The 17090-nt window shown below is 44.3% G+C and overlaps 1 protein-coding gene across 1 annotated transcript in view; it reads left to right on the forward strand.

Annotated features, from left to right (window-relative positions):
- GABBR2 (gamma-aminobutyric acid type B receptor subunit 2) overlaps window positions 1–17090 on the forward strand; it is a 309555-nt gene that overhangs the window by 186269 nt on the left and 106196 nt on the right. The window contains exon 7 of the mRNA XM_084898711.1: window positions 5893–6129. Within this exon, the coding sequence (XP_084754837.1) occupies window positions 5893–6129 (237 nt within the window). The remainder of the gene's footprint in view (window positions 1–5892; window positions 6130–17090) is intronic.

A 17090-nucleotide genomic window follows, 5' to 3' on the forward strand; every position in this document is an offset into this window, starting at 1 on the left:
TGGTCTCTGGTTGTCTGAAATTTTCTTTCTCTCACCTTTAATTTTGAGAGACACATTAAGTAGGTATAGAATTCTATTATTTTCTTTTAGCACTTTAGGATGTTGTTTCATTGTCTTGTGGCTTCCATTGTTTCTATTAAGTAAGCTGTCAGGCTTATTGTTTCTCTTTTAAGGTAATGCATTTTTTCCCTTCTGGCTGCTTTTAAGATTTTTGTTTTGGTCTTCAGCAACTTTACAATGTGTTTTTGTGTGTTTATCTTGATTGGAGTTCATAGAATTTTATAGAACTTCATGAATCTGTGGGTTGATGTGCATTGGGGGAAATTAAAGGATAATGTCCCTTTATATATTGCTCCTGTCTATTCTATCTTTTCTCACATGCCAGGACACCAGTTGTGCATATGCCATACATCGTTTATGTTCATTTCTTATTTTGGGGGGCTTCCATCTGAATATTTACTAACCTTTTTTCTAGTTTACTAACCAATTTTCTGCTGTGTCTAATATGCTGCTTCATCCATTTATTGAGTTCTTAATTTCAATTATTATGTATTTATATTTAGAATTTCCATTTTATTTTATTTTTCTTTCATAGCTCCCAATTTTCTGGTGATGTCCTATATATTTTAATCTGTCTTTTTTTTGAACATATAAATCTTGCTACTTTAAAGTCCATGGCTAATAACTTCAATATTTGGATCACCTGTGGGTCTCAGAAGGAGCTCAGCAAACAGCTGGAAGTTGCTATTGAAACCCATAATCAACTTATGGTAACTGATTTGTGTAATATTGAAATCTTGAAAGATTTTTTAAAATATAGATGTCTAAGTTATCTCACAGAAATACTGAATAAAATGCAGAGACCTCGCATCTTAAATTTTATCAGGCTCCCAAGTGATGTATAAAACTGAAGCATAGGAATCAGTAGACTAAACATCCACAAGTGTGCCTTCCAAATGAGATTCTGTGATTCCAACATCTTATAAGGAATTCTAGGGAGAAACTCTACCAGTTGGAGACATGTCCTTCTCTTATCTTCAGTTCTTGAGGCCCCCTCCTCCAAAAGCAAGACTCCCCTGGGTTCTGTTGGAATGACAGACTCAGAAGGCTTAGTCACGTTGTGGGGTTAGCAAGCCTGTGTGGGCTAGCCTGGGAACCTAACCACTATTTATAACATAGTTTCTGTGGGAAACTGTGTTCCAAGTTCCAACAACTGCCTTTCAAAAATATGCTGGAGCACAACCTGCCGGTAATTGGGTAAACCTATATATAAAATTATTTTCTCAGAGATTTTAGCATCTCATACACTTGACCTCAGAGAATGAGTAATTAACCAGCTTTCAATGTGGGCTTTACAATGGAGGTTCTTCTGCCCTAAGTAATTGGAGGCCTGCTTTAAGAGCAGCTATTACTTTTTATCCCAACAATTGTTTCTTCCTGTTGTCATCGTTTTGCCCAAGGGAGATTAGTGCTGGCTTCACCTGGGAAGTGATGAATAGCTTGAAATACAAGGTGGTAGCAAAAACTTCAACTTGGTGCTAGCAAAGACAGTGAGAATGAGGTCATCTTTCAGGGTTTAACTACACCTGTTTCCCATTCCAAGGACTCTGCCCACAGAAATGAGGTAAACAGTTATATTTCCAGTATTCTCCACTCTCCTTCTGCCCTTACCCCTGGAATAAAGAACAGTTTTTGAGATAGAAAAGATACAGATTTATAAGTAAAAGGATCTATAAGGACTTGTGTGGGCCCCAAGGTCAAACTGAATATATAACATGATCTTGATTGCCCCAGTATCCCCCCAAAAAAATAACCCCAGTAAACTATATCAAGGAAGTTTAAAAATGGCACTCATTTACCTCCTGGTGAGACCAGACTCAGGTCTGGTCTCCCGACTTCAAGAGGGTCACAGGAACCTTGAACGGTGTCCCACTGGCACATTCTGGATAGGAAAGAGGTCTGGAAGACGTCATCTGAACGTAATCATCAGGTCGAACAAACAGGACTCAAAGGCAGACACCAGTAGCCCTCGGATGCCTCTGTGTACATTAGGAAAAGCTCACAGGAGCAAAATCCGGGAGGAGAAATGTCAAAGGGACCTCATTCGTTTTATACCTAAAACAATTAATTGAAGAAATACACATTCAACTCATTTTAATATCTTAAAAATAGCCAGTAGCTAAATTAACCAGAAACTGACCCCTATGGCATTTAAAGAAAAATATAACCAAATAGTAAAAGATGGAAAAATAACAAGGATGCATTAAAACAAAACATTAAAGGTGTGACTACCACCACAGCAACATGTATTAAAAGGAAATGCACCTAATAAATAAAAATTATCTATCAATATTTAAAAAGAACTTGCTCTAATTGTTTTTTTTAAATATATTTTATTGATTTTTTATAGAGAGGAAGGGAGATAGTTAGAAACATCAATGAGAGAGAGTCATCGATTTGCTGCCTCTTGCATGCCCCCTACTGGGGATGTGCCCGCAACCAAGGTACATGCCCTTGACCGAAATTGAACCCAGGACCTTTCAGTCCGAAAGCCGATGCTCTATCCACTGAGCCAAGCCGGTTTCGGCTGCTCTAATTGTTAATCAGAGAAATGCAAATTAAAGTTGAAAGGAGATATACTTTTGTCTTAACCTAACCAACTGCCAAAGACTTTTAAAATTGAAATATCTGTTGTTATCAAAGATACAGGGAGATGGGTGCTTTCATACACAGTGGAATTTTAACTTTTCATATTTGAGGAGAATAATTTACCATAGCCCTATTTATATACTAGTATATGTCAATAGTATTTATGTTTTGCCTCAGCAATTAGGAATTTATTCTGGGGGGGAAATTACCAGTGTGTTTTTAGAAAATGTAGCTACAATGATGCTTTTGCCTATATGTGCAATAATTGGGAATTGTTAAGGAAGTACAGATAGGCTCTTCACACACTGGAGGTCTGCTCACCCCTCTCAGCCTAGGTCTGCAGGGCATGTTAGGTAGATGGCTTTGCCGGATGCCAGGTTTAAGAACCCATACTTACATCATGGGCTGATATTTCTGGGTACCTACCATGTCCTGGACACTGGACTGGGTGCTTTGCATACTTCATCTCACTGAACCCTCATTGGCCACCCAACAAGGATGGACATGCAGACCTGGGGTAGATGGGACCACCCCAGTTCACAATTAGCAAACCACAGAGCTGGGGCTGGATGGCAGGTTGTTCTGCTTCCACATCCTGTGTCCTTGTCACACTGCCAGGCTCTTCCTCTGTTCCTGAGAGGAAACTTCTAGATCACTTGGTCCAACCTCCTCATTTTTGAAATGGAGAATGAGACTTAGAAAGGGTCTCTGTATGTGTTGTTTTGGATTCTGGTGATACCTTAGTGATTAAGACAACATCCCTGACCCTATGGAGCTTAATTCTAGTTCTGGGAGGGTCCTTGGAATGACAGTAAACAAGAAAATACATAAGTAGGAAAATCACAGGACATGAAAAGTGCAGTAAAGAAGATAAAACTAGCCCTAAGTTGTTTGGTTCAGTGGACAGATAGTTCGTTGTCCTGTGGACTGAAGGATCCCGGATTCGATTCCCAGTCAAGGGCATGCATGTACCTCAGTTGTAGGTTTGACCCTGGCCCTTGATGGGGCATGTGAGGGAGACAACCAATTGATGTATCTCTCTCATATCGATGTTTCTCTCTTTCTGTCTCTCCCCCTCTCTTCCACTCTCTCTCTAAAAATCAATGGAAAAAATATCCTTGGGTGAGGATTAACAAAGCAAAACAACAAAAATAAAGAAGATGAAACTAGTGGATAGAGAATGCCTGGGTGAGGGGATTTTTGAAAGGGTGGGTCAGGAAAGCTGTCCCTGAGAAGTGACAAGTGTTGATATTGAAATGCAAAGACCTGGGTAAGAAGCTTTCCAGGAGAGAATACAGTTAGAGCAGAGGCCCTGAGGTGCAGACAAACTTGATGTGATCAAAGGACCCAAAAGGTTTAAGGAAGAGACAGAGCATCTTAATGGACCCATCTATGCTCCCCCGGGAGAAGCGAGATGGTGAAGGATGATTGCAGAAAGCCAGCCACAGGGATGGGCAGCAGGTGGGGTGTGATTAATAGTGAGAAGAGGCTGAGCTGGGCTGGAAAAGGTGCTGTCTCCTTGAAGAACCCTTGGTTTGAAGAGAACTGCTGTGTATTTTGAGTGATGAACAGAATATGATGCTGGACAGGATGCATTCCTGAGGAAAACCTGAGTCATCCAACAGGAGCCAAAACAAAAAGGAGGTTGAAACACCAGCATTCACATTTGTCCCGGCAGAATTCCTCGCCCGCAGCATCCACAGTGTGAGGGTCTTGGCCATCCCCAGGCCTCTGTGTGAGTGACCCCTCTCTGCTAATGCCTTGAGCCAAGGGCAAGAGACTTGGGCTCCAGCCCCAGGACAACCCAGGCTCTGATGGCTCAGCTTCACTACCCTCCTAAGCACCAGACCGGGCCCAAAACAACGTGGGGTAGTTTTCCAAAAGCAATTAAGCATTCAAAAGTAAAAAAATGAGAGAAGTAACAGAGATGAAATTGGAACAGTCTAGATACACACAACCATGTGCAGATGCTCACACACAAAACACAAGCTGTGTGACCTGGGGCAACTTTCTGGGCCTCTCTGTGCGTCAGGGTACAGGGGTGGGGCATATATGAACACGTCTAAGGGCCTTTCCCAGTATAAACTGACAGTGAACTGATGGCTTCCTACATGCGGCTTGTCCCCAAGGAGGGTTTTTTGAAAGGCTAAGCCGTGGGCTCTGATGACATTTCTGGAAGAGGGGTTCAGAAGCGACTTGGAGAGACTGGGGATGACAGGTTCCCTGGGGCAGCGCTCACCGGACCCAAGTAAAAAGGCACTTTCCGTCCTTTGTGACCACAGTCAGAATATTAATATTACCAATGAAGTTTTTTATGAAATTTAATTCAGTGGGGCGGGGGGGGGGGGGAGGGGAAACACACACACAACTTTTTCTTAATGCCAAGTTATCAACAGACCCTGCTAGGCTGTAGAAAATGAAGGAGGAGGAGGGCTATGTATCTGGGAGCCACCCCAGACCCTCTCACTCAGGCCCCATGGAGCTCAGAATCCACAAGCCCCCGGGGATATGCCAAGCTGGTGCCTATTCCTCTCTCTCCTAGACCTCGCCCCGAACTCCCTGCCTAAATGGCTAGAACTGCTTCTGGTGCCCAGGGAACCTCTTGCGTGGGTCAGCCCTCCTGAGGGTGAACGGCAGTTCTTTGGTGGTCTCGGGGCTACTGATGCTGGAAGGGGGAAGAGGCGTGGCCTGAGCATGGCTGGGCTGCCGAGGTGGACCACAGAGCAAGGCCAGCATCCCCATGCTGCCTTGTCCAGCCCGATGCTCTGAGGAGTCCTAGAAGTCTGAATTCAGACTTGGCCTTCCACATCATTAAAGGCTTATTTATTATGAGGGGAAGATAGAAAAGATTTCATTGAGTAGTCTGTTGGTCTGTCTATAATTTACATGTTTAGACATAAGTATGTGAGCCTCCACTGGTACTCTAGCTCCAGATGCTGTAAATGTCATGGGGGATCCCTGCTCACAGTTCCTTCCCCTTAACCTTGCTAGATCCCAGGATTCAAATCTCAGCCCTGCCACTCACTAGCTCTGTGGTACTAGGCAAGTCCTCTTACCTGAATCACTTTCCTCGCCTGTAAAACGGGGGTGATAATAGTACCTGTCACAGGAGGTTTTTGTGATAAATCAAGGAGGTAACGCACAGAAAGAGCCTAGACATTCGGAGAGTCTCAGCGCCCGGCACTGTGTGCCTGAGGTCCCTGCCGGTTGTAACTTGGTGTCCCCCAACCTTTTGTTTTGCAGACGCCGCAGCAGTACGAGAGAGAGTACAACAACAAGCGGTCAGGTGTGGGGCCCAGCAAGTTCCACGGGTATGCCTACGATGGCATCTGGGTCATCGCCAAAACGCTGCAGAGGGCCATGGAGACGCTGCACGCCAGCAGCCGGCACCAGCGGATCCAGGACTTCAACTACACAGACCGCACCCTGGGCAGGATCATCCTCAACGCCATGAATGAGACCAACTTCTTCGGGGTCACGGTCAGTCCTGGGCCCCGGGCTCTGCTTTCTTCGTGCCCTTTGGATACATGCAAGGCCAGAAGGGCTGCGTCAGACACCCTCTGACGCTGGATCCATTCTCTCAGATTGCTGAAATAACTTCCTGTGGCTCGTAGGGTTTCAGGGCTGCTGAAATGGGAGGTGCAGTGACGCTCTAGGACCCATTGGGAAAATGCTTCTCTGTAACTCATGAATTAGAAAAGCTTCATGCAGGTCAGGTGGATTTCACTACGCAGAGGGGTAGGGTGGGTAGCAAAAGCTCTAGATCCAAAGTTAGATTCAAATCTTGGACCTTCACTTTCAAGTTACTGTCTTTGAACACAGATTTTTCATTCCCAGAATGGAAATATTAAGTACCTATTAGGTAGCTATAAGATTAGCCATTAGAGAGTAAAAATTGCTAATATTTGTTGAGCAAGAAACTTGCTTTGAGCCTCAAGTTTTTCATCTGGGAAATGAAGATAATGCTATATGTCTTGCACAGAAGTTGGGGAAATTAGCAATGAAAATAATGGCTAATATTTCTTGAATGCTTATTATGTGCTATATACTGTGCTAATAAGCACTTTATGTAGATTAGACCCACTAACATAGGCTCAATGCTAGGCACATAGTAGGCAGAGGGGTAGGGTGTGTAGCAGAAGCATAGAAAATGCTAGCAAATGTTGTTGTTAACGGTCTCATTGCATCCCTATGCCGTCATAGAAAGTAGGACTGTTATTATCCCCACTGGAGGGGAGGAACCTGGAGCTCAGAGCATTTAAGCACTAAATCTAATCAGAGGTAGAGCTGGAATTTGAATTGGGTCTCGCTCTTAATTGTTGTATTACACAACTTCTCATAATGGACCTACGTGGTAGTTATTTCTGTCTCATCCTGATGTATTTGTCATTGACTCTACTCCCAGAAAATACGAAAAACTTTTCTAAAGAGTAAGTTGAAATGGCTAAAGTGCTGTCTTGAGTTTTAAAAAGTCATTTACAGAATCAGTCTGTCTTGGGTTAGTAAGAGGAGTAGATAAGGTGAGTTGGTTGTTGCATTTCTTAAATGTTTGTATTCCTTTGTGCATGCACTCAGGCCTGCACTGTTGGTCTGGCGGGCCAGGCACTTAGCGCCTGTGCAGGTGCTGGGGTGTAGCCTGTGGTGTGGACACCAAGGCGAGTAGGATGGGCTCCGTGTCCTGGAGCCTGTAGTCCAGACGCAGGGACCAGACCTGAATGCAAATGACAAGCAGTGCTCAGCAGTGGGAGAAACTGTAAGCCCAGAAGGGTTTCTGTGATCTTTGGTGAAAAAGTCAGGGAAGGCCTTTGGGAAAAGGCAACATGTGAGCTGTGCCTAAGGCGTGCAGAGAGGGCCTGGTGGTCTTACCAAGTGGAGTGAGATGACCAAGAGAGAAGCACATGTGTGTGTGCAGGGAGTATTAGAAAGGAGGATGACAAGGCTGGGAAGGTATATTGGAGTCCATTTCTGAAGGAACAAGCTAAGGAGACTGGCCTTTCTCTTAAAGGTCAAAGGTTCTCCAAGTGTACCTGGGCCAGCAGCACCAGTGTGCCTGGGGAGCTGGTGAGACATGCTGATTCTCCAGCCCCTCCCAGGCCCCTGAATCAGAAGCTCCAGAGTGGGGACACAGTGGCTGTGGTTAACAAATCCTCTAGGTGATTCTAATGCGCCCTGGAGCTTGAGAACCAGCAAAAAGGGTGTTTATAGCACAGCCTACATTCAGACTGGAAGGTTTAACAGCTTTCCTCAGAAGAGTAGTTTAAAAAAATTTTTTTTTTATTCTCAAAACCTCTTGTTATAAAATCTCACTTGGAACCTGGTACATTATATAGATGAAAGGAGCTTCTCAGGTGAACAGAGGAGCAGCCCTGCCTGTTCACCCCTCTTCCCACAGTCCCCACCTCATCCCACCCATCAGCCCAGAGACCTCCCTCCGAAAGGCTCCACAGAGCACCAAAGACCTCTGAGGACCTTTCTCTTATGGTACAAATCCAGAGACTTAGAGAGGGATGAGCTTCCCCCAGGTCCCACCAGTAACAATGTACAGCGCCGTCTCAGAATACTGGTACTCTTCCTCAGGCCATCTTTTCACCGGTGCTTCTTACTTACTAGAATGAAATCATCGTACCCCACATTGAAATGGCTGGATAGAGAGCTACAGAATCTAGGAAGCATTTTGCCATCTCTCATAATCCTAGAACTCAGCATTTTTCCTGAGGTATCTTACTTGGAGATCATTTATAACTACTTCTAAGTGCTCCCTTTCATCTAAGCCAAATAATTCATAATCCCTACTTGATGAGCAATTAGATAAGACTGCCTGAATTGCCTTACATGGCTTGAAGATGAGTTTCTTTTTAATGGGAAATTCCTTGACACACATTTATGTCTGCTCCGACTTGTGACTCATCATTCAGCAAATGTCAGAACTGAAAGTGGTCTTATAGATCCTCACATTCAACTGCCTCGTATTATAGATGAGTATCTGAATGCAGACAGGGAGCTTTCAAAGCCACACAGGAAGACTGATTCAGCAAAGCCAGGTAGCTCCACCTGGTCTTGTCCCCACCACACACAGCACCATCTCTTCCTCTGGGCATATCCCCCTTTGTTGAGAAAGAGATTGCAGTAGAGACAATTCTCCACTCCCCCCACCCCCACCCCCACCCTTCCTCTTACCCCCTTTGTCACATGTTGATATGTGCTTGTCAGTGGGCTATAACCAGGTTTCATTAAAATTCTCTTCCGACCAGAGAAAAAAAAGGATGTCTTCTGACAAAATAAAAAAATATCTCCGTGGTCCAAGGAGCCCACAGAAGGCCAAGTTCAGTCATAAAGAAAGAAAGGAAAGGAATGGGAGGTGGAAATAAATGGAAGCATTTCCTATTTGCTGAAGGGTTTTCATTATACAGCACACACAGAATTCATTTTTCCACTCTCATGCAGACACTTTATCCCGGGTCACCCTCATTCAGCATGTTTACTATACAGAAAATCGTTTAAACACATTTATTATATCTGTGACTCAATTTCAATTGATTCAGTGTGCACACTCTTGGCTGGGAGCTGGGCCTGTGACTCCTGGTTGGCATGTTGAAGAAGAGAGTTTTGCCATGCAGCCCAGACTGGGAATCTGGCTGAGCTTGGGACCCAGCTCTGTTTTTATGTTCTTAAGCTCTCTTCCCAGTTACTCTTCTCAGGGGACACCCAGAAATGGGATTTTGTGTCCACACCTGCACCCCTATGGCCTAGGGATCCTGCCCAGCTCAGATTCCCTAAGGACATGGTTCTGGTTTTCAGCCCGTTTATAACCTCTTTATGGTTTGCTTTTTGGGTCTCCAAAGCCCAGAGAATTCTGAGTATCCCCCCTCAGCAGAGTTTAAGGCAATGATTCCTAGACTTCTGTATGCATGAGACTATCCTAGGAAGTTTCATTAAAAATTCAGATTTCCCAGCCTTGCCCCAAAACTTATGATACAGGGCTTTGCAGTAAGGCCAAAGAACTCACATGATTAACAAGCAGCACAGGTGATTCTCAAATAGCAACCCTGAGAATTGCTTGGGGCTCCAGTGATGTATGTCTAGGCGCCCATGTCCATGTGCAACGTATCTACACACACACACACACACACACACACACACACACACACATTTTCACTTTAAACCTGTCAGAGATGTATTTGTTCCTGCATTCATTCACTCCTTTAATAGACCCTGCGCTGGATACTGGGAGCTGGGAGCATAGACAGGAATAATATATGATTTCTCCCTCAAGAGCCCCCCACTTAGTGGGGGAGATAGACAAATAGAGGAATATTTTCTGGGCGGTATCCTGTGTCTGCCCAAGGCCCTTGGAGGAAGAACTCCATTCTGCTTACAGAAATAAAGACCAGGGAGCTGTCCTCAATTTTCCTGAAGTTGAGTGGGCAAAACTACATGTGTGGGTAATTTTACTAGGTGCCCATGCTGCGGATGCTTATCACCCTGTACCATGTGCTGGGTCCAAGGATGCAATGCCAGGCTCTCGACGCCCAACATTCATGATGGCTTACTCTGCTGTTGGAGCCCCAGCCAGATCTCCTGGGATCTGTTTGATTAGGTTTGTCCATCCCCAGCAGTGTTAGGGGCCTTTGTTAATGGCTCACACGTTGGGCAATTGGAGCCTCCTAACCTGGAGATGCCTGGGACTGACACCCAGCCCAGCCAACAGCAGCGACTGGTTGGTGTGGCGGTACACCACCAGCACCATTAACCCTCCGCAGCTCTTCATGGGGCTGCGCTGAGGCTAGGCCTCCCCTGAAACCACATCCGAGCTTGGCCTCTTCCCTTTGCTTCTCTCCCTACAGGCTTCTCCTGAGAACACATCCTTCATAAGTCACTTCACACACTTCCCTGTCCCAGACTCTGCTTATGGGACCTAATCTAAGATACCCATGTGTCTTTGTGGGCAAGTTAAGCATTTTCAAGAGGGAATTTTTACTGTAACCTAATTGGTATCTATGTACTAAGCCTAGCATCAGAGCTTCCCCATTGCCTCTCCCCCACCAGCTTCCAGACTCTTCTCCCTCACGCTCCATTGCACTTTTCTGTCACAGCCAGCCTGTGGGAGAGCCATACTTGTCACCTCTAGTGAAATACAGCTCTCAGGTTTGCAGGGACCACAGCAGCTCATCCCTCTGGTCCCCACATACTTCACCTAGCACTTTACACCTGCCAGAAGCTCCGTAAACACTGGTCACCTTGAGTAGATTTTGTTGGCTTGAATCCACACAAGGCTGAGAAATTCAGGCCCACTCTCCGACACAGCAGCCTTCCAGGCTTTTATAAAATAAAAAGCCTTTTCAACCCAATAAATAATCAGAACTGACAATGGAAGTATTAACAGGAATCTGTACTTGAATCTGCTAATAATGATTTCCATAGTCTTGCCGTGATGGCTGGGGTCAGTTTCACCCTAGTTGTGGAAATCTCCTGTGTGTGTGTGTGTGTGTGTGTGTGTGTGTGTGGTGTGGTGTGTGTGTGTGTGGTGTGTGTGGGGTGTGTGTGTGTGTGTGTGTGTGTGTGTGTGTGTGTGGTGTGTGTGTGTGTGTGTGTGTGTTTGTGTGTGTGTGAAGCAGGAGAAAAGCCTACCATTTACCCTCCTCTCCCATTAGCATCTCTCTGGGGCTCAAGTCCCAGGGCCTGAGCGGGAGGGGGAATTGCTGATGGGCCCTGTGTGACTTGAGGCTGTCGGAAGGCTTTCCTAGAGGCAATTACCAGCAGTAAACAACAACTATAATAATAATCATCCTTGATGTGTGGCTGTCCTGTGTACAGAGTGCATTTATAGTCTCCCTCTCTCTCCTTTGTTCCTTGACACAATTACATTTATTAACATAATGCTAATAACAGCTACAATTAATGAGTTCCTACAGCATCCCAGGTAGCACTATAAGCACTGAACACTGTCACTGAATATAATGCTCAAAACAGCCACCAGGTTTCCATGTCCCACTGAGCTGTGGCTGGTTCTCACCCATGTCACACCTCTGTCCACATGACACCTCCGTGAGGCCCTCCCTGGCACCCTGTATAAAATCACAACTCCCACTTCCTTCGTTCTTCACAATGGTTGTCCCCATTGGGTATGATGCATATTTTCCTTATTCATTGCCTGTCTCATTCTCTACTGTGTCCCTGAGACTTAGAACTAGGTGCCTGGGACAGAGTAGGTGCCTGATAAATATTTGTTTGCTGGATGAATAATTTAGATAATTAATAGCCATATCATAGATTTGAAAAGAACAGACTGAGCAAAGATAAATGATTTACCCAACATCCTACAGGTAGCGAGTGACAGAATTTTTTCAAAACTGCCCAGTCTGGCTGACTCAAAAGCCCATGTTCTTAACCATTTAGGTGCCCATTAATCCCAGCAGCATCCCCAGTACCCTCCTCATAAGCCAGATCTGGGCCAGGCAGGAGTAAGATTTAAGGTTTGCCTCCAAGGAACTCACTGTGCAAACAACCATGTGGGATGCACGGGAGCGAGAACAGGAACCACTCTCCCCGTATTAGAAGCAGGTGATGTTGTGGTCCCTTGCTTGCACTGGGCTATTGTGTGTCCATCTGCCCTTCCCACTGGACCGTGAGCCTAGGAGCCACTTGAATGGGGCCTGTTATTCTCTCTGCTCCTCTGGTGCCTTGTACAATATTAGCTCTTAGTCCACGGTGTACATGTTTGTTGATTGAACAAATCAGAAATTGTAGCTCAGTGAGGCTATAAAGTAAGCCATGCTAGGGTCCCAGGGTGCGTTGGTGGTAAGCCTCATCCAGAACCACATCCTAGGTCTTCTGATTCTAAATGCCAGTGTCTCCAAATCTTGTGTTCTGGGTGCTGCTTGGCTGCACTCGCCCCATTTACTTAAGCACGATTACAAATAACTGCAGACAAGCACAGCGCAGGAAAGAAATCTACTCCTTCTGCTGTCAGATAAATTTGAAAGATCAAAATAATGTGGTTCAGTAATTTGTTTGAATTGATGCCTACCCTTCCAAAGCTTACAAGTTTGACTTCCTCAAGGCAGGGGGAAAATAGCTGTTTCTCTATGAAAAGCAGTGTGTGGGCGTGTATCATTTTACAACAGCTTCAACAGCAGCCCTATCTGCAGACTCTGTCCGGGTCCCCGCAAGCAAGACAAAAGGAGGAGACAGCGACATGGTGATCATAGTGACAACTACTGACATGACGACAGCAATGGCTCTAGTTTTGAATGCTCACTATAGCTGGGTACTGTGTTAAGCTCTTAAACATATCATCTCATGATAACCCTTGTTATGGGTTAAATAGGGTCTCCCTACAAATCCATATTTGAAATTTTAGTCCAGAGTACCTCATGATGTGATCTTATTTTGAAATATGGTTGCTGCAGATGTAATCGGTTAACATGAGGTCCTGCTTCAGTAGGGTGATCCAATATAACGAGTGTCCTTATTAAAAGGGAAAATTTGGAGACAGACACACAGGGGAGAATGCCAAGTGGAGATAGAGGGAGAGATGGTCTGCGGCTTCTATCAGCCAAGGAATTCCAGTGGTTGCCATCAAACTACCAAAAGCTGGGAGAGAGGCACAGAACTGATTCTCCTTCACAATCCTCAGAAGGAATCAGTCCTGCTGACACCTTGATCTTGGACTTGGAAAACAATTTTGAAGAGCTCCATAATATATCCCATGCATTTCTGTTTGCATGAGGCCAGAAGATGCCCTCGGTGTGTGTCAAGGTGTGTTAGTCTGTGAGCTTGCTAAGCAGGAGGGCAGTCTTCTTCCATCAGAGGAGGACAGCTGACATAAATTTCAGCAGACAAGACACACGGCTTGATGGATGCCAGTTCTGCCTGTGTGTGCTCATGCAGAGGTTACGCACATATGCTCAGATGTGACCCTCTGTGCCTGCCTGACTCACAGCCAGCCCAGGGGAGTGAGGAGAGCAGGTGGTGGTGAAGGAAGCTGGGAACATCCATTTTCTCCTGGAATTGCAAACCCTCCTTGCTTTCTTATTTTTCAGTGGAATTCTAACATCCTAAAATTCTTGCTTAAACCAGCAGTGGGCAAAGCAGAGAACTGGAGCCTGGTCCAGGCATTTTAAATTTGGGGGTTGGAAGTCAGGTAGAGAAAAGACTGGACGGGGTGCCCCCCTTTGTCATAAAAAGATGTGATAGTGTGAAGTGCTTAGGGGCACAGACTCTAGAGACATATTTTCTAGGTTCATATCTTGGCTCTTACTAGTCAGGTAAACTTGAGCAAGAACTTAATCTTTCTGCACCTCAGTTTTCTCATCTGTAAAATGGGGACAATGTCTTAAATATGGCTCCTTCTAAACAGACTTGGAGACAGAGTGTTGTGTGTGGAAGGTTTGTGGGAAAATGAGCTCAAGAAATACAATGTAAGGAAGTGTGAGGGTGGTCAGATTGTATAGAGCAAGAAGCTGATCTGAAATGTGGTTGCAGCTGAGGTTTCGCTGATCCTAGGGGAACTCTGATGCCAGGATGGACCGCAGAGTTGTCCAGATTGAGGCACGGGGCCTGGGCCTTTGTTTGTATCTTCTCATCAGCCAGTCACAGGCTGCGGCTGGGCCCTGGGAGGGTGTATTTTTGGGTGAGGCTGTTCTCCATGGTGGAGAGTAATTCCCAGTAAGGGACCCTGCTGAGACCTTCAGTAGCCAGTATTCCCAGGACCTGGAGGATGTGCTTCTGCCATAAGCAGGAAAGTCCTATCTAAAGAATTGTGATGATTGAAGACATTTGTTAGAGGTTTGCAGAGTGTCTGGGATATGGTAAGTGCTAAATTACTGTGAGGATGATGCGGAGGGATGGTGTATTTAGATACCAGCTACACACAGTCCTCTCAGATCCTCAAACACCAGGAGTTAATTTTCCAGATAGCACTGGGTAGGTAGGTGTCCAGGTCACTGATTCAGTTGTCATTCTTGCAGCTCTTGCGTCTTTGTTAATTCACACCCTCACATTCATAAGAACACAAGCAAACACCCACATGCACTCACAGATATATACTGCGCACCCTTAAAATGTGATTGATGGATATTCAAGCTCATCATGCAGAGGGCTATTTATCAGTCTCCTACACTGCTATTTAGATTTGTTTTTCAAAAGAGATTTTACATATAACTCCAGGGTCATTGTCCCTCATTTAACATGTACATTAATATTAAAATTACATTTAACATCAATTATTGTTTTTCAAATTTGCTCCTTGGAAGATTTTGTTAAGCCATCTTATTTAAAAATTAGCAAGCAAGTTTCTGCAGTGACAAATCTGTCAGTCTGTTCCATGTTTCCATTGCCTCTGGACCTATTTTGTTCATCAGTTTATTTTGTTCATAAGATTCCACATATAAGTGAGTGAGATTGTGTGATATTGGTCTTTCTCTGGCTGTCTTATTTTGCTTAGCATGATCTCCAGCACACCTACACTTTTTATTTTAATAATTGTGTTTTTGTCCTTGTTTGTTTTTATATACTTTTTATTGATTTCAGAGACAGGAAGGTAGAGGGAGAGTGTGACAAGAACATCAATGATGAGAAAGAATCATTGATTGGCTGCCTACTGGGGATTGAGCTTACTTGGGCATGTGCCCTGACCAGGAATCGAACTGTGACCTTCTGATTCATAGGTCAATGCTCAGCCCCTGAGCCACACCTGCCAGGCTAATTGTGTTCCATTTTAATGTATACTACAAAAATATGGCTAGCATTTAAGGTAGCTAGGTAAGGGTTCTTTTTCTATTTTTTGTTTTTTGGGGGGTTTTTTGTGTTTGGTTTTTTTTTCCTTTAAAAAGGCAGACATTTAGTAAAGCAAAGTACAGATGGTCCGTGGATGTTACAGAAATCGTGAAGGTGGTACATGTGTGATGGAGGTTTTGGAAACAGTGACCTTACTGCTTTGTCTTTACTTTATCTTGAAAGGCACTATGGTTGTTCTCTAAAACAGCTAAGAAATGAATCATAAAAGAGTGGGAAGAGAGGAGAGAGAGAGAGAGAGAGAGAGAGAGAGAGAGAGAGAGAGAGAGAGAAATCAACCAACAGCAGAATATTGGTTTTCTTGGCCAGCTTATACAGTTACCAAAGCAACAAACAGTACTATACTTGTACACATGATTTTTTTTTGTGGTAAGGTTAATTGCTTTTTTATTGAATGCCCTTTCACCACATTCATATATTTTTAGTAATAAAATATGGCGTTAGGCCAAGGGGTTGGTGTCCATCAAACAGACAAGAGCTGAGCTACTTAGGGGGAAGCTGCCTGTGGTGACCATAGAAACATGGCCCTTAAAACCAAGCAACACTATGTGAAAATCCTCGCTTTAGTTCTTCTTGTGCGACCATTTGATTCTCAAGTAGTTGACTAGTTTTTTAAAGGAGACTTCTGCTGCCTATTTCTTGAGAGTGGAGTCTGAGGTTCACTTCTCTGTTTTCAGTTGCTAGCTCATGGTCCACCTGTATTTGAATTTCAAATGATGGTAAATAACCAAATATATCAGAGAGATATTCATGACCACCACAGTTTCCAACCTTTCAACATCTCATGTAGGACATATACAGGAAAGACTGGTTAGCTTGTTGGATGGATAAGAGGATGGATGGGAGAATGGCGGGTGAGTAGATAGTTGGATAGCTGCATGGATGAAGGGATAAATGGTAAGTGATGGATATAGATGAATAGATGATGGGGGTAGAGGTAGATAGATGGATAAATGGATGAATATGTGGGTGGATGAATATATAGCTGTGTGGGTAGGTGGGTGGACAGATGGATTGGTAGATGGGTAAGTGGTAGGTCAGTTGATGGGCAGCTGGGTAAACACACAAAGATGAATTAGTAGGTAACTGGTTGGTGAATAGGTGGCTGAGAAGGAGTGAGTGAATGAACTGCAGGTTTATAAGAGGTCATTGTAATTTATATGCATATGCTTTATTCTAATCAAAGCACATTTTCTTCAGGAGGATCGTCAGAGGTGATAGTCTTGATATCGTGACTCCTTTTTCATACAAGTCCTGATCTCTAGGAAGTGTTGGCCACATTTTCTGATGTGAGGCCCCATCTTGTCATAACACGTGGAAACGCATTACATCGCCTGAATTTATTCTTCACTCACACTTCACCCTTTCAGGGATTCAGCTCATTAAAATCTGTTCTCTACCCAGTTACTCTTTAAGGAAGTTCCTCATTAGGGCATTTTTGCTATGAATCGTGTCACACCAAACCCTGAGAGTGCCAGCCTGAATGCTAAAGACTGTTATTAGCAGATTTTGCCTGGAGATGTTTCAGAGTTGTCAGTTCTAATATTCATAGGATTATATTTTCAAACATCATCAAACAACCTCTATGACAGACTTGATTACTGTGATAAACTAGTTTTCTTCCTTTGAGAGATGTTCCAATTGCA

This window comes from Pipistrellus hanaki (assembly GCF_964339955.1).
Source record: "Pipistrellus hanaki genome assembly, chromosome: 11".
Classification (NCBI taxonomy): Eukaryota; Metazoa; Chordata; class Mammalia; order Chiroptera; family Vespertilionidae; genus Pipistrellus; species Pipistrellus hanaki.